The sequence below is a fragment of the Meleagris gallopavo genome, chromosome 2 (genome assembly GCF_905368555.1).
Source record: "Meleagris gallopavo chromosome 2, MGAL_WU_HG_1.1, whole genome shotgun sequence".
Lineage (NCBI taxonomy): Eukaryota > Metazoa > Chordata > Aves > Galliformes > Phasianidae > Meleagris > Meleagris gallopavo.
In genome coordinates, this window is record NC_139405.1 from 62,204,248 (window position 1) to 62,226,538 (window position 22,291).

At 38.2% G+C, this 22,291-nt stretch overlaps 1 protein-coding gene across 2 annotated transcripts in view; it reads right to left on the reverse strand.

The window, feature by feature from the left end:
• Positions 1-356: 356 nt before the first annotated feature.
• SLC35F1 (solute carrier family 35 member F1) overlaps positions 357-22,291 on the reverse strand; it is a 237,089-nt gene continuing 215,154 nt past the window's right edge. For both annotated transcript variants that reach the window (XM_085217415.1, XM_085217414.1), the window contains one exon: positions 357-4,349. In XM_085217415.1, the coding sequence (XP_085073541.1) occupies positions 4,099-4,349 (251 nt within the window). In that variant the 3' untranslated portion in view covers positions 357-4,098. The remainder of the gene's footprint in view (positions 4,350-22,291) is intronic.

Sequence of the window (22,291 nt, forward strand, 5' to 3'; positions counted from 1 at the left end):
TAGCTCTTCATAACTCAGAAAACATTCACACTGGAAAATCAGACATAAAGGAACAAATTGCTGCAGCAACGCTGGATTTTCAATGCAGCAGGTGAGACAGAGGGCATACAGGAGACCCTGTAATATTCTGGAGCAGCAAACGGGGGCCAGGTAGGATAGTGAGCCTGATGGTATTTGTTTGCAGGCACCTCAATTGCTACCTCAGGAGGAGCTGTAGCTTAACCACTTCCCAGGGGGAAGAAGTCCTCAGCAGACACACACAAAAAATATGTCCTTGGTCAAGATTTATGCTTTAGAAAAAGGATTTGATTCTAAGAAACCAATAAGGAAGAAGACAAGGAAACTAATAACCATAATTTCATAAAGCATTTTTTTTATTTGAAAACATTATACAGGCATTACATTGCCACAGCCAGTCCATATAGGAGCATGCAAATATCAAAATGAAGAAAGGTTTGTTCAGCTTTTTTTATGCAGGATTTGGGGTTGGGATTCTGTTTGCTTGGTTTTGGTTTTGGTTCATATTTCCATCTGCAGTGTCAAGATTAGTGTGCTTTATTATGGCGTTTAACAGTAAAATCCTACCCATGGGGTAAAATTTATATTCGTAGCTAGCTCAGGAATACTAAATGGTTTTTAAAAAAAGAAAACAATACTACACGCTTGTCAAAATGTTAATAGCACAAGTTAGCAATCTCTACACTATACATTGAAACCTTTTCATATGACACAATGGTGCAAAATTTTCAATTGCTTGGTCTTTCATTGTGTTGTTTTGAAAGTTTATAGCTGGAACAAGGACAAGGTTTGTCTCCCAGTAAAGTTTTCATCCAGTAGCAGAAAATTACATCAGTCTTGCTAAGGGCTGCTCAGCGCCAACAGTGTAACAGGGCTTCAGTTTGTTCAGGCAAGGATCTACGAAGAGTAGCTGCCAGCTAGATAGCTGAACCTCTGCTGGTGTGTTCTGAGGTCTTGAACTGCAGGAAACAAGCAGGCAGAAGTAATGTTTTCCTTTACTAGACCCCAGCTTCACAGTCAATACTTGTAAAGCTATACTACTGTCTTCCTTAGAGTCCATCCAGCACTAGCACACTGGTGCTAATTGAAGTTCCCACCTTTTTTAATGGGAGATGCAGAATGTGCAGCAGACCCACTTTGCACATGGGACTCCTCCTGTGCAAACAACACAGAGGATGGTAGCTGGGCATTGAGTGTATACCCAGACATTCACACCTTATTTCCAGAGGACAGAGCTTTTAAAAATAGCCTCTAAAAATCACTATAGATGGCACATCGTAGATATCCATGGTTCGTAAACTCTTGTGTGTAAATGTCCCAGTCCAGCAAAGTGCCCAGGACATGCCTTCTGCCCAGCTCTTTCTGAGAAGACTCCAACAAACATCTACAAGTTAGTGTCAGAAAAATGAAGAGAAAGAGGTGGAAGGACTACAAACATTTGGCTTGAAAATAAATACTAATAATGAAATAAACCAAAACAGTTATGCAAAACAAAGGAATTGTAAACATAGAACAAACACACACACCATCCTCAAAGATCTCAAGATCAACATGGGGACTAACATTCAGAGAAAGGTATTTAATTGGTATAAAAGGTAGCAAAAAGACTGAAATGACGGGTGCCTGTCAGTTGCCTCCGAGCATTTGACAGTGTTGTGGTGTTTGTGGCCAGACCCCCTGCTCCTATGAAGGTATGAAACCTGACAGGGTTGGACCCAGGATGCTCACTGGCCCACTCTACACAAGGGTTCCAGCCAAGAGAACCACGTGCTTTCCACCTGGACCTGAAGCACCAGGTGATCATTCTTGAGTGTGGGAGGTCAATTTTTTTGTTCATTTTAATCTTGAATCCTGTAGCATTTGAGCTTTCCTCCACATTCCCAGAAAATGGACTCTATTTCTCTGTGGAATCTTTTTTTTTTTTCTTTTTTTTTTTTCTTCGAAGGCTTAGGAGAAAAAGCTTGGAAGGATGAATGCTAAAGATGATTTAAAAACAGAAGGCAAGAAAAAAAAATCTCATTCTTTTTGATTTAAAAATCAGAGAATCTTAACTGAAGATTTTAGAATGGCTTTGAGTATGGTTTAAGAATACTGCAGACCCTTCCCTCAGCTGCAGCGGGAGCCTGGCAGACAGCCTAAACACGATGGGACAGAAATCGCCTTTTCTCCTCAGCCACAGCACAAGTAAGAGAAAACATATGTCTGCTGTTCATCAGCATTTTGGCATTTGTCACTTCACGTATATTTCTATAGATATTTCTCCCAGTCTGCTTTAGGGAAGTCTTTTCAATCCTAAAGCAGAACAGGACTATAAAAGATGGAAGTTACCTCAGCAGAAATTCATCCTCTTTGGTTGACCTGCGGCCTTTCCAATCTCCAGAGTACAGGCTTTCTGTTCTTTTTTCCTTTTTTAGAACAGAAATAGGAAAGCTGTATTTTTCAAGTATGAAGACCTACATTTGCACTTTAGATAGACTTCCTCAGCAGAATGCCATTCAAATCAAATTCACCTTTTATGCTCACAAGCAAAATATTCATCAGCCCAGCTGTAAACCCCATGTTCAAATACAATGAATAAATACATTTTTACTTGGTCCCATAGCACCCCTGTGAGGTAGGTAAAATATAACTATTCCTTTACATACAGATTGGGAAATGCAGCCACACAGAAGGTAAGTCATGCCCAAGATGATGCAGAGATGTGGCAAATCTGTGAATAAAACCAAGCTCTCCTGGATTTCTTTCCTATCTGTTTGGCATTATACCATTTCCCTTTCCTTATTTTTAAATTAAAAATAGATGATGGATATTGAAATAGTGATTACTTCTCATTGTGCTCTCAAAAGAGCACACATAGTGGATTCTCGTGACTGCAGCTAAGATTTTCCCCCTTCTGATAAGGCTCATGGAGCAGATTTGCAGTTGCAGAGCACACCCTTAACTGCTTTCATATATTCCCAGGAATGTAAGAAAACTGCTGAATTCTTCTGCTAGTTTTGTAGTTAATGAAAGATAATTGGCTACACCCTGCTGGTATGGATGCTTTTGTGCTACATCAGCAGATGGTTCAGTGTTCCTATTCATGAATTCCTCGCATAATTTTCCCAATTTTTACAATTTGTGGGTTTTGGTGAAAAACTGACGAATTTCTACATAGCTATTGTTAGAACAATGAACCACAGGAGACTGAGCAAACTGGAACAGTAGAAGGCGCCCTCGATGCACCGAGTATCTAAAATAAGTGCCCTGATCCACATGATATGTCATCTTACCATAGAGAGGTACAATACATAGGAAACTAGAAAATGCATTTTTCTTTAACAGATTAAAATTTAAAAAGTAAGAAATCTGTGTTAGTCACAACTACAGAGAAATTAACTCCCTATCACCTGATGCAGAACCTCAGCTGCTAGGAAATCTGCCATGGATCATAGAGAGGTCAATGCTAGAGTACTTCACTTCTTGCAAATATAGAAAGGCTAAAATGCTCACTTTATACCTATTCCTAGAATAGAGACGGATATTGTAAGTTGTCCCTTCTCTGGATTCATGGAATAGATTACGTAGAAAGGGCAACTAGATAGCACAGATGAATTTATTGTATTTCCCTCACCAAATTCAAGGTGCTAGTAAAAATGTGTCAGGGTGTTGTTACCATGAGTAACCCATCTATTTTGTGCAAACAAACAAATCTTAGAGAAAAATCAACAGTGACTACACAAGTGTATTTGCTGTAAAAAGGTGTCTTTTCCACAACTGGTGTGGCTTAGGCATAACATCTTTCAGTGGGTGCAAATACCCGCTTCCATGAATTTCTTCTTGTAATTTCAGCTTCTATATTGAATATCTTTCATAGGTAGTTTGAAAGACTGATTCAAATACAGCAGTTTCTGATGCTGTTCACATCATAAACAAGGGACACGGAATCTCCTTGCAATGAACACCCTGGAACAACTAATTTGCACTTTTATGAGCTTTCCTTATTTGCTACCTTGCAGCTCACCAGTGTAACTGCACCTGGTAAATACCTTTCTCTATGTACAATACAGAGATAATGGATATACGAGCTCCACTGAATCATCAGCAGGCGACCGATGACCCCGGGCTTAAGCAACTCTGACGTGAGGCTCCTCTTCTGTCTCCTGCCCCAGGCTGGTGTATGTTACTGAAGGCTCCAGCTGGCCAGTGGTTGGCAGGTCTACAACAGGTCCTGAAGGGTTTCGAAACTGCTTGTACACCCGAGGATCTTGGGCTACGTAAGTGGATGTGGAGGAATAAAGCACTAGCCCAACGAGGATGGTGAAGAACGATAACAAGTAAAGTCCTGAAAACTGAGCAAAAAGAAGAGTACAGCCATTAGACACAGCACTGCTTGTTCCGAGCTCATGAAGACACATGGACAGAGGTAGGCACAGGTACATGTTGTGGCATGCACATCACAGTACAAACCTGTCAACAGGAATATTTATTTGCAAGTTGTTTTGTTCCCATTTATTCCCCTATCTTTCACAACCAACTGCTAGCTGGCGCTTTCCCAAGGCTCATATGTACGAAGTATTAGTCAGACAGGGCTTCAGAAAGCTGAGCTATGGTTAATGATCAATAGCTGATTTTGTTGTGCTTTTAGCCAAGTGAACTACCTCTCTGAGTGCAAGTGTTTCTAGCTCCAATGTGGGGTTCCACCGCCTTCACATGTTTCTGGTAGAGGACAAATATGAAGCTAATTACAGCCAAACCCTGTTAGTGAAGTATAACGTTCTGTGGGTAATATAAAATTATAAAAATATAATTAAATATGCAAATAAATAATTTAAATAACATTCATTAACATTAACATTTTACTTCAGTAAGTCAGTGCTTAAGAAGCCCAACTGCAGCTTCTTTTGCTTGTAAACCAAAAGCAGATGATAGAAGATTTAGTGTGAGTAAGAACAGGACAAGCGTCTGCTGTGAAACATGCTCTGGTTTGACCTCAATAGATTTGACACTGTTTGTGGCAGGGAGTTAGGTGAAAATTTAAGCATATGCATATTTTGGCATGAGAGTCCACTAGATCAGAGGTCAGCTTGAATTTCTTGGCATGTTTAGACTTAGTGTCCCTGGACTAAGAATATAACAGAAATAACTTGACAATATATTACTTCATGTAGGTAGAGGTAAAACCAGGGATCTAAAAGCATAACTGAATGTTAGCCTTAGATGTTGTGTGTGCTTCCTGCTATGAGGGATTAAAAAATGGCTTTAAGCATATATAACTTGTTTCTTGATCCTAGACAACAAGTTATTGTTTCTTGCACACTTTGTGTGAGAACATATGATGAGTAAACTGTCCAGCAAACCTGTTTGTGGAGTTGTAACAGATTCTTATTAAGTGGGACTTTTGAAAGTGCTTGTACTCTGCAGCTACTGGGGGTTCATACTTCAACACCAACAATTAACTGTAGCCTGTAACTGACTGTTTCATGAGGTACTTTATTATTTTACATAGAAGTGTCTTAAAATCTGTTATTTAATCCTAACTTATATGGTACATTAGATCATTTCAGTACGGAACAAAATAGGTAGATCAGACTGTATTACCTTGGCAGAATCTTTCTAGCAATCCTGCTTTTAATATTCAAAGAAATAATCACAGTAGTAAAAGCAAATTTTACTTAAGGTAACTTTGTAGAAATGCTAATTTTGTCTCATGTAATAGATTAAAGAAACTGTGTACATCTTCCCACCCGAGGAAGCATTTGACTTCTTCATTTATTCTTTGTACAGAATCTGAATTGCTTTCAAAAGCTTTGGGCATATATCATGAAATGACATATCTGCACCTGTTTTTGTTTCCTACTGGTGTATATGTTTTAGAGGAAAAACACTGCAACAGGGAAAGTTTAGAAGGAGTCAGAAGGATTGCTATGTTGGAAGAATGCTGCTTTCATCACTTGTTAATTGCACTTTTCCAGGAAAGCCATCAGGTCTTCACTTGTCACCTGGTAGTATGATTTGATGGGAGTCATACCCCTGTACCATCAAGAATGAACTCAATTATAAACATCACAGTAAGTCTGCTGACGGATTCCTCCACGTGACACAGCTCTAAAAGGGCTGGCTTAGGCTTAGATCTCCCTCATGTGGCAATGAAATCCAAGTCTGTCATTTCAAAGCATTATTTGGTGGTTTTTTTTTTTTTTTTTTCCCTTTCAGTTTATTTTGTTCCAACACTTTCTCCTCCATTTCGTGAACTTGTGTAGCATTTGGCAGCAGTGGCTTAAATTAAGCAGAAGAAAAACTGAAGAGTAAAACGTGTCCTAATTTCCCAAATAGGGATCTAGTTCCCTAGTTTCCCACTATCCCTCCTTTCTATCTCATGACTGAATTTCTCACCCAGGGCAGCCAGCTGGCTTGCTCTGCTGTATAACTAGAGTGCCAGACAGACCTGTGATTGCCTTGTGTCCTGCTGTGAGGACTCCATGAGGCTTCCAGCAGCTAAATATGCCCTTATTCTTGCTCTGGGAGCTGTCCAGCCAGAACCATTTCACTTTCTCTTTATTCTGTGTCTTCAACTCTACCATTTTCTACTCCTCTTGGCCATACCTCTCATTCCTCTCTCTGCCAGTGGGCTCTTTTGCCCAATAATATTCTCACTGTGGCAGTTCTCCAGCCTGGGAGAAAGGCTTTGAAAATTACAGAGGAAATCTAAACAAAGGCCTGCAAATCATTTGTCTTTTGTATCTATGCACAGCTTTTCCAAAGAGGCTAGGATCCTGACAGCCCTATAGCAAGAACAGTCTTTACCTTCCTCTCATGATTAGAAACAAGCTTAGCCTGAACTGTTTTCTGCAGTAGCTCCTTGCCACCCCAGAAGGGCTGTTAATAAGGTTAACATAGGAATACATACTGTAAGGACCTGAAAAATCTGTTTATTCACTGTTCTGCTAGACTGACCTTTGAAATCAATCGATATTTTACCTCTTAAAGTGACTGTGAATCCAGCAGTGTGATGGAAACAGTTCACTAAATGTGTAATGTTATTCACTGTACTGTGTTGCTAAGACTCTCCATCTGAAATCTCTGTGTTTTATTGAAGATGATATTTCCAGGCATACTCTACTGCTCTGTCTACATGTAGATTTTTTCTTTCTTTCTACCTCGACCTGCAAAACTCATCTGTTGAGACTCACCACTATTAAACAGCAAAAGAGATAGCTTCAAAAACGGCAGAGGAAGCTGTTCCAAAGAAATGTAGTGAGAGAAAATCATTTCACACTTCTGCCCTATGCACAACTGCATTACCAAGGCACAAGCTCTCAAGTACTGTGCAATTCCTCTTTTTCGCTAAAATACCAATTGACAATGGTATTATGCTTCAGTTTTCTAACTTATTTCTCACTTTGTATAGACAGATACTTACTCTAAGAAAAGATACTTTAAAAATATCCATGTTTGAATGCCTTTCCAGACCCCATATCCTTCCTTGCTATATGGGATAATAGCAAGCTTGAGTCCAGGCATTGATTTTTCAGACTAATATGAATTTATTTTGTGAATGAAAATGATTTAGATGGCCATCAGTTTCTTATCATTTAAAAGAGAAAGGAGCACTTGATTTCCTTACTTGTTTACAAAATAGAGAACCAAACTGATCCACATAATGTGTCCAGCCAATAATTCCTAATAGAGCAGGATTCTGACCTCAGCTACTGCCTAACTAGGCAGAAATAATGATGAATGCTTTGCTTCCCTCTGCAGCCAGAGAAGTCCATGCACTTTTGTGGTTTCCTGTGTTGATGCTGCATCTAAATTTGTGGTTGGGTGGACCTCAGTGAGATAGATAAAAATGTCATTGCAATAAAAGAAAGAGAACAACAACAGTCAAACCAAACTGAAGCAACAAAGTACCAAAACTAAGTCAAGCTGGAAGAATCGAGCTGTTTACGTTTGTTAGAGACACTATACAGATATAATTGGGAAATAGAGTAGAGGATCCTCTTTCTTTTTTAGTGATAAAATAGATGGTGCACATTATTGATGATATCATGGATGGAAGTAAAAACATAGAGGCAACATTAATGATTGCATTCCTACCTATTGTGCTGTTTGCTGTATACAGCAACACAGCAACAACAACAAAAAAAACAATCAGAATAATTCCTGTTCTGAGTCAGTTAGGATCTTAATAAACATAGTAGACTAAAGAAGACATCCTTATTTTCCAGCTGAGTAACTGAGACACAAAGAGACAATTATTCTCCCCAGAAAACACAGGGGCATAAGCCAGAGTTAGGCAATTAATTCAGCATTTCACAAGATCAATCCAATTCCTTAATCTAAAAACTTCTATATTAGACTGCCTATACATGCTACATATTATTCTGCTCGATGCAATTCTCTGACTGTCATGTAAGACAAACATGGGCTGCGACAATGTGTAAATTCTCTGGAAGCAAGAATTTAGTTTAAAAATAGATGATATTTAGCAACTGACATTTTATTTGGTAACTTGCTTGAATTACACATTCCTTAAATACACTGAAACACTGTATTTTGCATTCAGTCTGGACTCAAACAGAGGTCACTGCAATATGAGATCTAGGGACTCACTGTATTGTTGTTTACTGCCCAATTTTGCTAAGCAATACGTACATAAAGAACATGGCTCCTGATCACCTGAGCAAGAAGAAGGCAGACTAAGTTGCTACAGAATAAAGAAGGAAAATCGCAATATCATTCTCTTCGAGGAAGACAGAGATCTCATTTTTTCAGCGGAAAACATAAGTCTTTGGTTACAGTAACATTTCAGATCTCATCAGTGACATCTCTGAAAACATATTAGTCAGAGCAAATAGATCAGCCCTTCACATCTCAACATGGCTGCTCTGCTCTCATATAAGCGGGTGTCTCTAAATGCTTTCCCAGTCACCAGAATTGAACAGGGAATACACAAAGATATTCTCAACAATTAAATACTAGAAAGACAAATAGTATGTTGTCTCTAGACATTACTGACTACCTGCAGTGAAAATAGCTTGCGTTAAATTACTACTAGCTTTCAGCATACGAGAACCTCATTTTCATGTCTATCAATTTGAAGAAAAGCACATATAAAGAAAAAACTAGACAAATTCAATGTAATAACATGTATAACAAGATTTGCTCAGTCTATAAAAAACTACATTGATTCTGGGTGAGTGGATGTTTCTGGTATTTATCTAAAAGATGCTCCTTAGGGAAACAGTACTTGAATGCATTCACCCAGCCAGGCTAAGCAGAAAAGCTAATGGCATCTGATGGATTAGCTGCAGGAGCAGGGACCTAGCTTCTCACGCTAAGACATGCTAATGTACAACTCTGCCAGAAAAACAGTGCAGCGCTAAGGTCAAGCTGACCATAGAAAACACATGGTAAAACCAGTCCTACTTTCTGTTATCATACACAAATTCATTTACACTGAGAAAGAATGAACTCAAATATTACTGCAGTAATTGTGTGTGTGCGCGTGTATCACAACAGAACTCATACAATTGTGGATGAAGTTTAAAAAGCTTATTTGAAATTTAGTTCATACACAGTATTTTCATTTCACGTGATTCAAAATTGTGCACTTTGGGAATAAGTTAAACATCACAAGCAACTGAAAACTATTTTTTTTTAAATTCAGAATGAACCGTTAAGTCTTTCAGAATTCACATCCACCCAATCCACTACTTCTTATTCCCTACTTCTTATTATCTCTATGTGCAAAACTTGTCTTTCATATATTTGTAAACCATTATGGCTAAAACATTACTAGTATTTCTGCTTGAGTTTCTTGTGCTTTAAAGTAGTCCTGCTGAAAAAACAGGTGCAAAAGAAATTTCTTGATGAGGAGCAAACAGTGCTCCTGATTTCATCATCTTCAATTGTGATAAGGTAATAATGGCGGAAGAAAATACAAAGGAAGAAAAACTGTTCAGAAAGCAATAAATTCAAGACTGGATTGGGAGAGAGCAAGTCATTCTTCAGCACATAAATCATTGACTTTATGAGGGAAAACAGGTAGAATGGGTATAAAAGAATCCCTGTATCACAGCTGGAGAACACTGCACTGACTGACTGCCTTCTGCACAGGGAATTTCAAACAAGTATTTCTGACTGTCACAGATGTCCACATCCATGTTACCATTGCACAAGGGCAAAACAACATCCCCACTGACAAAACCTGACAGATGTGAGTCTGTAGAAAAGTTCATGCTGACAAAGAAACACAACAATTTGCTAATTTTGGTTTTTCACTAAGCTATCATAATGATCATGGCCACTATTGTAACTGGATATGAAAATGCAAATTCCCTTTCACTTGATCCACTGAACTGGAAATAGCCAGAGAGAGTAGATTTTTCAGCTGTGGCACTCCAATTCCATTTGTATTTCACAGCAGTAGTAAAGACTGAATATCTTGGTAGGTAATACAACTCCTAGCTCACGGCAACCTAGCTGTGCTTTCTGAATCTGAAAAAGTATATATATTTTTTTCTTATATGATATATTCTACTACAAAATAGAATAACTACCATTTCCCTTATCTTCTCTAGAAATTCTCCACATTTTGACAAAAATGAATAAAGAAATCAAGGCTTATTAATTCAACTTTTAAACCCACTAGAGAAGCAATCTCCTAAAAATTGCACTGATGAATGTCCCATGTTCTTGTTGACACTCTCCATGCTCTCCAATCAGGCAGTTCCCACCAATGCTTCATTCTAGTCAGTGAGTCTGTACAGTCTGATGAATATCTCTGTTTTCCAAATTAATTCAGTTTGTAATGTATATTGCATAGCCAAACAAAGCAAATAATGGTTCGTGCACTGGCTTTTGTCTTTTCCCCTTGGGTAATTTCATACATGACTACCTGAGTGGGCTGAGCTAATAGAGCAAAAGCCAAATTTTTCTCATTATCTTTTACATAGCAAACAGACATTTCCACTCAGTTTGATGAATTGATCTAGAGACTGAGTTTGTTTTCACACTGTTTTCTATTTTTACCTCAAATATTGTTCACTATGAAGTTCACCGTGAAGTTCAATGAAGATCTCTGTGACCCGGTGCAGAAGTTGCCCTGTGGGATGCACACACTCTCCAGTCAGCAGGAGTACTAGGTAGGGTGAATGCTCGAGCTATGTTTCTGTTTGCATAACTGGATGTTATAGATACATTATTTTATTAATAGGGAAGCTAGACTAGGTTGGTTGTAGGCTGGGACTAGAACTCAAACTGTTCCTGACTATTTTTGTTCTAGCCTGGGAGGGAGATGTTTCTGTTCACTCCTAATGTGAAGGAAGGGTTGCTCTGTTTGGGATTCCATATTTGTCCAGTTCTTTATCAGGACAATGATCTATTGCTTCAGCCTCAATTACTGTTCTCTGTCTTTAGATGTTAGAGATAAAGACCAAATCTCTAACTGGTTACTGATCCCATGTGAAAGCTATTGGCAGAATAACAACCCAGACTTTCGTAGGAGAAAATTATTTACTATGAGGGTGGTGAGGCACTGGAATGGTCTGCTCAAAGAAGTTCCTATGTCCCATCCCTGAAGGTGTTCAAGGCCAAGCTGGATGAGACACTGGACAGTCTGATCTAAAGGGTGGTAACCCTGCCCATGGGAGGGGGTTTGGAACCGACCGGGCTTTAGAGTCCCCTCCAACCCAAGCCATTCTTTGATTCTATGATTTTAGGATCACAGAATCACAGAATCACAGAATTGTAGGGGTTGGAAGGGACCTCTAGAGATCATCGAGACCAACCCCCTGCCAAAGCAGGTTCCCTACACCAGGTCGCACAGGTAGGCGTCCAGGCGAGACTTGAATATCTCCAGAGAAGGAGACTCCACAACCTCCCTGGGCAGCCTGTTCCAGTGCTCCGTCACCCTCACCATGAAGAAGTTCTTACGCACATTCGTGCGAAACTTCCTGTGCTGCAGCTGATGTCCGTTTCCCCTCGTCCTGTCTCCACGTACCACTGAAAAGAGACTGGCCTCACCATGATGGCCGCCACACCTCAGATATTTATAAACCTGGATCAGGTCCCCTCTCAGTCGTCTTTTCTCAAGGCTAAACAGACCCAGTTCACTTAGCCTTTCTTCATAGGGGAGATGCTCCAGGCCCTTCACCATCTTTGTGGCCCTCCGCTGGACTCCTTCCAAGAGATCCCTGTCTTTTTTGTACTGGGGAGCCCAGAACTGGACACAGTACTCCAGATGAGGCCTTAACAGGACAGAGTAGAGGGGGAGAATCACCTCCCTCGACCTGCTGGACACACTCTTCTTAATGCACCCCAGAATGCCATTGGCCTTTTTGGCTACAAGGGCACACTGCTGGCTCATGGCCAACCTGTTGTCCACCAGGACGCCCAGGTCCCTCTCTGCAGAGCTCCTCTCCAGCAGCTAATCCCCCAGCCTGTATTGGTGCATATAATATATTGTATTATGCATGCAAAGGATCTTTGTCATATAAGAAATTGGGTCTATTACCCCAGTTTTGTAAAAACCACATAGTACCAAACACAAAGATATTGCTCACCCATTTAAGCCTTTATATGTATGGCCCAATCCCTCAGGTCTTTAATCTACAGGTCCCTAGAGGGACAGAAAACAACGAGATAAGTTTTAGCATATCTTCTCTATTCTCCAACTGCAGAAGACTTAATGTCTGAATAGAAGTGTTTGTTATCCTGATGAGAAAGATAACAAGAAGTGCTGGCTATCTTCACAGTTTAATGACCTCCAGCTATTTCCGAGGCAAACTGTGAGGATATAGTCAAAAGTGATGACTTACAGCCTAGTCTTGCCCTTTGAACTCAACTGTGATGCAAAGTGAAATTTGTAGCTAGTTCATCCACATCTTTTTTTCTTTTCTGTCCACTGACAGTCCAATGAGAAGGTTTTCACTGGATGAAGGATGCTTGAGCTGCAGGGCATATGTCTCAATCCATCACTGTTGCCCATGACAGCCATAATCCAAAGCAAACGGCATCAGATTCAACATTGAAAAACTAACATCAGCATCACAGCTAACTGGTCAAAGAAAGAAAAGAAGCCTAAAAAAGTTTAGCCTCTGCCATTTCAAACACAAGAAAAAGGCCATACTCCTCTACTCCTCTATTCCTGCTGCCTGCTTGGATTCTCAATTTGCTACAATAGGGATGAAATATTGTCTGTTACTGTTGGCTAATCAACCCCTGCTTATACTTAATCACAAATGTTGCATACAAATGTGAAGCAATCACACAATGCACTTTCTGCATTTTACACTGGACTCCTAAAGATCTGGCCCTTGTACTTATCTGTTTTAATGGAGATAAAATGTAGTGTTTAGCATCTCCTGTTGTACAGCAGCACTCTCTTTTCTCTCATATGCTATTTACACTACTGACTATGTGCTGAGTGGAAAATGCCTAAAGATTCTAGAGAGCAATAAAAAAATGTTTTGGAATGGAAATATTTCCTTAGCTTAGTGTGACTTTTTTTTTTCTCCTCCTGTATAAGGATTGTCATGATTGTGTGCATCTCACCATCAAGTGCATTTAGTTGCATGTGCTCAAGGCCAGCATACAGCCATGACAGGCCTCAGCAGAGACCTGGCACCATCCCTGGGACTGCTGAGGAGCTCTTTCTCTTGGTCATCAAGCTGCACCCCTCACTAGCCATATGTTTGTTTTGCACATATTGTTTTGCATAATTTCATACTTCTCAAATGGTATTACTAGAAAAACTTGACAGCAGACTGTCTTTTCTAAATTCATGCCCGTTAGGGCAAGACATTTGCCTGATATGGCTTATCTTACATTAATGGATAGTGGGGGAAGTGGAAATGCTGCTTTCTCTTCTGCTTCCCTTTGATGCCTTCACCATTAGACTGGAGTAAAAATAAGCCTGTGTTCAGTATCCCAACCATACCAGCAGTCTGCCTAATTAAAAAGCGCAAGGTACAATGAGTCCTGCAATCTGTTTTAATCCTCTACTATCTAGATAGGAAAGTGGTTTTTATGTGAAGTTAAAACACTTATATTACACTGCTGTAATTTCCTGTCAGCATTTTCACTGTGGCGCCTCATTTCTGGTTATTTTCTATCCATCGCTTTGCAAGAATATTTTAAGATAAGCTGTGGGCAGGGAGAAACCTACACTTATAAGAATAAAGAGGTCCACATAACAATGAGTTTACTCTGTTCACTCCATGCAAATAGTAGACCATCAGACAATGACAAATTTAATCAGTCTATGCAGAAAAACAGCAGTAAAACACTTAACCTTTTAACTCTTGTCCTCAATGTTAAAAGGAAGACCACAACAGAAATACTTACAAAATAAAAGCAGTTCTCACTCTCTACTTTTACCTCTCAATACTTTTTGCTGGCTGGTTTTATTGCTACATGTCTTTCTGTTTTTGTGTGTGTGAACATTCAATACAGTAGAAGCTGTCTGCTGAACTTGATTCTGTACTACTGTATATGAGGCTAATTGTGTTTAAAACAAAGGTTACAATTTATTCAACTTGGATTCTTTGTTTACATTATTATGCTGAATCTATTAATTTATTTGTGCAATCATGCTCTTCCAGAATGGCATTCTTTTACCTTAGCTATACAAACTGAGTGCACTCCTGCCCTGAGAAACAAGGAATATGCAGCTGCATTTGCATTTAACACGAGTGACTATGTAAGCTGTCTGGAGAGAGTGTGATGCTGCTATTTCTCATCAAGGTGATGCATGGTCTGCTGTGTTTGCTGCAGGCAATGCAAGGCAAAATCTTAGGAGCAACAAAAGCTCTTAACTGAGTCAACTCACCAGACGGGCATACCAGAATGGAAAAGAATGTCCTAAGCCATTGAATCCAATCCTTCATTGCTTTGTGCAGCTGATCATACATTCAATTTGGCAAATATGCCCTGTCCTCTTTTAAGCACTGTTAGGCTTTTTGTTCTGCCCTTTAATCTCTTTGAAATCCATCCTTGAATCTCCCTGCTAATACACCCCAAAATCCCTCCAATTTCTATTCAGAATTTATACCTTCTCAGTTTCTACTCGTATGTTCTTATGTCAGCGCTGGCCTTTAGCTCAAACAGTGCTCATTTCCTCCCTGTGTATTTATAGATTAATTTACATCTGTTGAGGTATTCTCTCTCGGTTTGACAGAGGTCATATATATGCCACATATAACTGATATTTTTTTGGGATTTGCATATACAGCATTTTTTTAGAAGATGTATGCTTACTCTGCCAAGGTTTTGGAGAACACAAGAGAAAAGGTCTGTTGGCCTTCTTGGGCTGATGCAAAATTTCCACATATACAGTGAGCAAAGTGCTGTCCTAAGACAATAAGATGTACTACAGCATTAGCATTTCTCCATTGTTACTAGAAATACCTAGACTAATGCATTTGGAAGCAACTATAGCACAGTTGTGTTTGAACTCCTCCCATCTGCTATCACAGATGTTACCTAACACTTTGGGCTTCATAGCTTGCCTCAATGTCATTCCGTTCTTGTTGCATGATATTTCAATACTTCCTTCTTCTGAAGGTGCCAAAGCTATTGCTACATTCACTACACAGCCCAGTCCTCAAACACACTCTTTGGAAACTTCATCAGCAAGTTCCCTCTGGCAAACTGTTTCTCTTGGCATGTTATCTTGTCCTTCATCCTCACTAGTTGTTATCTTACAATCTTTATAGTGCTAATCCTGTACTTAACTGATACTTTTATACACTGCACCACAGAAAAGTCTTACAGATTGAATCTACCATTTGTCTCTTGTCTAGGAAAATCTGTTAAGTTATGAGACAGATAAGATTTAGAGTGGCATGGTTTACCTTTTGTGAAACTGGTTACATTTTAACCAGTTTTCCATTTATCTTCATGACCCTAATAATTTTTCCCTGGTGTCTACTTCTCATTTGGGTTTATTGTGCACTTCATAGATAATTCTTCCATCTATATTGCCTAGCTTGGAAGTATTCAGATCATTGTGTTCTCTTCCTACTTCCAATGTAGTAATTCCTATTTCTATTAACCACTGTGCATTGTCATTACATTTAACATCATTTAACTTCATCCTTACTGAATGTGACAGAAGGTTCCCATTTAGTTTTGGTCTCTGCTGTTTCTGCACAGTGAAACTATTCTCTTCACAGACAAGAACAGCTTTTTGCTGTTAGTTTAGCTTTCTTCTTTATTGCAAAGTTTGGTTTATCTTTTATAGCAATTATAATTTACTTCTTTTTCTTTTTACCTGTACTTAGTTTTTTTCTCAATTTCTAACATTTTTAAAGAGATTTTTTTTTTTTTTTTTGTCCAAAAAGACTACAAAAAGAAGACTTTTGAAGACTTCCTAACAGTGATTAAAATACCCTACTGCTTGGATTGAAAGTACGTATCAGTGAGATCTCCTGACTGATGTTATGTCTGTCTTTTGGTCCATTCCTTTATTTTTGTAGGAAATACAAGGTCATTTTGAAACTTCAAACCTATCTGTCTGCAGCATACACTGATTTGGATGGCAGGAGGCACAACTGAACTAAGCACTTCATCCACTTAAGCAAAATACCTTTTTTTTTTTTTCCTCCAGTAATTAAATTTCTTGCCACATTGTCAGAAACTACTTAGGACACAAGCGAGTCTCTTCCATACCCCCTGGCTTGGGTAGTTGTCAGATTACCAAACCTTGCCAACCTTTCTATCTAGTTATTTTAAGTCCATTCATTTGCTTTTCCATGCTTTTATTTCCAGTGTCAATGGACAATGTGAATATACAGACATAACCCTCAACTTCCTATTTTCTTTCCTAGTCACTTTTGGAAAAAAGAAATTATTCATTTCCACAAGAAATCTCAAACTGTACAATACAGGTATTTGTATTTAACTCTTACCCTTCACTTTCAAAGATCATCCTATCTCTGTCTTTAGGAAAATTCCAGCCTTTGTTTCTATGTTTTAAGTGGAAATAACAGTCAATCAGTAGAATCATAACTTGAAAATCTTTCCTTTTTTTTTTTTTTTTTTTAGTAACTGAAACATATTTAAGCTTTTGAATACTACTGCTGTTTTGTCAATTCATGACTTTTTTCAACTGTTTCCTCTGGACTGCAAAATATTGCTGACACTTTCATTGTATTTGTCCTCAAAAGTGTGCTTGACTTAGGAAATGCTGAGATTCTCATTTAATTTGATTATTGTTTTTTTTTTTTCCCACAACTATGCCTAAGCCTCTTGAGGTTTTTTGTTGTTGTTGTTGTTTGTTTGTTTGTTTAATCATATTTATTGAGCTTTTCAGTTAGAAAAGGTATGTTGATGGTCAGATCCACCTTATAAGGATCCAGCTTAGTAGGATGTCTTTGTTATATCTTTCTGTCTTCACTTTTCATTATAATAAAGTATAAGGTAATATTAAAAAGAAAAGGTTAGAGAATGCACATGTGGTTGTGATTTAACCTCAGCAGGTAGCTTAACACCACACACCTGTTCGCTCACTGCCCCTAGCTGGGATGGAGGAGAGAACTGGAAAGGTAAAAGTGCAAGAATTTGTGGGTTGGGATGAAGACAGATTAACAAAGCAAAAAATCATGTGTAAGCAAAGCAAAACAAGGAACTGATTTCCTGCTTCCCATTGGCAGGCAGATGTTTAGACACATCAGGAAAACAGAGCTCACCATGTGTAATGTTTTACTGGGAAGAAAAATGCCATCACTCCAAACATCCACCCTTGTCCTTCACCAAAGCTACTATTACTGAGCACATGTCATGGGGTACGGAACACCCCTTTGGTTAGAGTTGGCTGTCCTGGTTCTGTCTCCTTGTACACCTCCACAAGAAGACAGAACCAGGACCTTGCTGGCAGGACAGAACAGGGAACAGTAAAGTCCCTGAGTCTGTGCAGCACTGCTCAGCGGAAGCTTAAAAACCCATGTTTTCCTCAATAATGCAAAATACAGCATCATACAAACTTCTACAAAGAAAATTAACTTTTTCCCAGCCCAAACCATGACAGTAGGTCAGATACAGGTGTTTTTATTAGACTACTTTTGCTTCAGAAATTCATTCAGACCCTATTCTTGTTTTCTGTTATGTATTTGTATTACTCCTCCCATATTTCATTTTTCAGTCCATGCTCATCAACACCTTCAAAACTCATATGGTTTTGTTGAAGATTTGCTATGCAGAAGTTAATTATTTCCAATAGCAATTATTTCCAATAAAGATTTCCGCTAATAAGTCTGCACTTTCATGCTCAGAAATTATGAGCACTTCACCTTTACTTTCCACATGACTCATCACTACTTTTTCCAAAACACTATTTATTTCATCTAGGATATTAGAATTAATCTTCATAATGTAACCTGTGGTATATCTAAGATATCTCTGAACAATGTTTTCCATCTTTTGAAAGTCAAAACTAATTCAAAGCAATCTGAGGTGACAGTTACGGTTACTTGTCTAAAAGTTCTTAAAACCTACTGTTATTGCACTTGGCTTCTTGCATTTCTTTAAGTTAACAATGGCAATATCCATTTATTAACTCACAATGAAAATGATGGATGGAGAATTAACTGCTAAACACACTGTTGCACGTTCTCACCTGTGTAACTCTGTTGCTTCCCTCCAGCTGCTGTAGTGCTCTTATGTTTAGAGTGGGTGGGACTCCCTCTTCTGATTGAGGACTGTTGCAACTTCAAATTATAAAATGTAAAGGTGTTTAAACTACACTCAGGCCCCAGTTCTCTAAGCATTTTTCTCAAAACACTGCTCCTCCTTTCCTACTACTGCCAACAAAGCATTGAAGATTTGGGGGTGACAGACTCGGTATTTTGCATGTTGTTGAAAACCCAGAACCCATGAAGAACTGCCTTCTTCAAGCAGCTGAAGTATCTTTTTGCTTATTCATACTCAACTCACTCTCCAAAGACAATTCTTGGAATTCTTGTTCAAGACAATTAAGATGGACTTATAATCATAATTGAAAGCAGTATCAACAATAAGTGTAAGACTTTATAGAGAAATGTCAGTGTTGGAAACTGAGAATCCCATTCTTCCTCTTTATTTTGTATAAAAAAATTGGAGGAAATGAATAGGCTTCATGCTAGGACTTAAAAACTTAGTTAATTTTTGTTTGAAAAATAACAACTTCACTTATAAGGTAAGTAAATCACTTTCCCAGTGCCTTATTGGCACTCATTAACAACTCATTGCAAGCAAGCCTGACCATCAATTTCAGTAGGTTGTAAAGATATACTGGCTATGTTCTTTCTCTGGGGACTGTCTGTGGATAGGTTGATTCTACATATTCATTTACTATAGCTAACACTTAAACTCTGTTTTCATTTAATATATTTTGAGTAGTCAATATCCATTAGGCATTTTCCTATCCAATCTTACCAAAGGAAGAACTCAATCACGTAGTAATGTTTTTTTTCTCCCTGACTGGCTGGATTGTCAAGTATAAACTATTTCCTACTTCATTCTGAAGTTTGCTCTATTTAAAGATTACGCAGGTCTCAACTAGACTTAAAACTTTCATACAAAAGAAAATTTACTGATTTACCTTCCATATGCAGGTACTAAGAAGAGGTATGAATGCATTGAATTGAGATGTTCTTTTGAAACTGCAAACAAATCTTATAACATTTTAATACCTAAGGTATGTACAAAATATTTAAGAAAGGATATAAAAATATTTTATTTAAATGTTACATGCAATGAAAGCAAGGGTGAAGAAAATGGAAGAAGGGAAGAAGCATTATGCTCATCTAACCACTGATAAAAAAAAAAAAAAAAAAAAAAAAAAAAAAAAAAAGAAAGAAACCATTACTGAGTTGACAGCCTGCTGTGGAGTAGAAAGGCACAGAACAGTCCTGTTGTCATTAAATACCATTAACTAGGCATTCACTAAGAACATTCAAATTATAAAGGCAAAAGAATATGAACCCATGCATGGGTAGGAAGATCAGATTCTTACTCTTCTTTTGCTGTAATTTTGAACTAGTTCTTGCTTCTGCAAGCAAAACAACAACAAAAACAAGAACAAAAAAAACAAACCAAACCAAAACCAAACTAAACCAAAATCCTAAACTGAAATGAACTAAAACCCAAAGCTTTTTCAATGCACCAAGAGCTGTAGTTTCTGAAACAAAGTGTGCTTGCTGGAGTCTAGCAACTGCTGACTGCAACTACTGGATTGTCTTCATGTCAGAAACCTGGGAGCCTTAAAAGCTTTTCCTTGGGGTTGCAGCCTGCTAACATCAGACCTGAGATTGGTTCTCTGACTTTCAGAATCAATGAGCTGTGTAACTCATGCTTTTATGTGACTGAGAGTTTCCAGTCCCAGAATACGTGGCTGAAAAGTCTGGAAACTATGTTCTACTCATCCCATTAGATGAGCAGGCAAAACAGCACTCAGTGACTGAGAAATGCGAAATTGTTTCATTGTGTGCATACTGAAAAAAAATATATTTTCAGTTAGCATTTTTGTTTTGATAATTAGGTATTTCCAACAAAAATGCATTTTACTGGAAAACTCCTAATTGGTACTGTTGTGAACAGACTTCTTACGTGAAACAAAAAAGTTAAAAAACATCCCAACATATAAGCTCTGAAAACATCCCACATACTATTAAATTTATGATGAACTAATAATATTGAAACCAATAATATTGAATCTGAAGCCTCCATCACACCTTCTGCAATACAAATGCCACTTCTTTTGCGCTCTTTTTTGATAGGTCCAAGAGTGAATATTCATGTTGCACTACTCCTGGTCTGCTATCAAAATGTAATGTTGCAAAAAGAAGAAAATCCGTGTTAATGATGCGGCGTTTTCAGAACAATGCTATAGCCGTGCTGCATTGTTAAACCTCTACTATCAGATTGTGCAATATCTTGATAAGAGTAATTTCACTTTCTAGCTTTTACTCCCTTGTGTCATTTTAATTCAGCATTTTTTTTTATTTCATGCCATCCTCTACACTCAAAGAGTAAGTGGATGTTACCCTTTAGATCTATATATACATACAAGTGTGACCAAAGACACTCCTTACATCCTTCTACCACAAGGTAGCTATTCAAGTATGGATGCCTAGTTTTCCTACCAGAACCACTTTGTACATTATTGCAATTTGGAGGAGGGAATCCAGAAAGACAAATAAATTTAAACACATGTGAAGAAGTAGCTTCTGAAATGCCACCTAAATGAAAGAAATACACACAGTGTAACAGGAACTGAGTTGCTGAGAGACAGTCCTATAAGAAATTTCATATTCTGTATAAGAAAGACAAATATGTGTTTAGGTTTGTGGACATTACCAACATAACAAACAATTAATTGGTAATGTGATTTCTTCTCATTATTATCAAAGGCTCAGAAGCCTTCACCACAACAAAGGCCCAGTGAAATTAAATTCCATTTAAATAGAGAATTTATGGGTCAGGCAGATGGCACGTCTGATTTAATTGTGGGCAACATCCTGAAGTATGTGACTGAGGATGTATTGCTGTAAAAGCTAGTTGCTTGGCCTTCAATGCCTGCTTTGATTGAAATAATGATGCATCACTAACAACACCACTGTCATAGTTTAAAATATGCAGGTGTCAGTCCCCTAACAAGTGCAAGCAAAGCAAAGGCTCTTACTGACTTCAGTTTATACTTGCAGATGAGTTTAAAAGGACTGAGAACACCATCTGAAGTATTTTCTCAGCTTTGTCAAATGATTTGGAAAAATCTCTCATGTTTATGGTAAAAGTAAAACCACCAAGTGAAAATAAAACTAATAAAGAATCATCTCCCAAATCATACTATTTCTACCTCCTGCTCCCAATCCACTCACATCATAATAAAAAACAGGACTGTCAGAAAGCATTGTAATGTCCTTTAGAATTTTTCTTTAAAAGAAGATTTTCTTTAAAATAATTATTTATGCAGATGACTATCTGCTTCTTTCATATTGTTCATATGCTGAAATAGAGCATACCAAGTTACAGAAAGCATGGTCTTTATCTGCACAGCCATTAAGCTGTGAAGCGTTTTTAAGAACATTCTTTGAGTGGTAGACTTTCCTTACTTATGAAAGTGAATTAAAGGTCACTGAAGCCAGCAGAAAATCTTATACTGGATTCAGAAATCCTGGATCAGGATGGTAGAGTAGATACTTTTAAAAGAAATTCCACAACTCATACGTAATTCCACAACTCATGGTTGCTTAGGATCCATACAAGAAAAAATGAAATTGATATCTAGTGCCCAACTTGTAGCCCCTCTTCT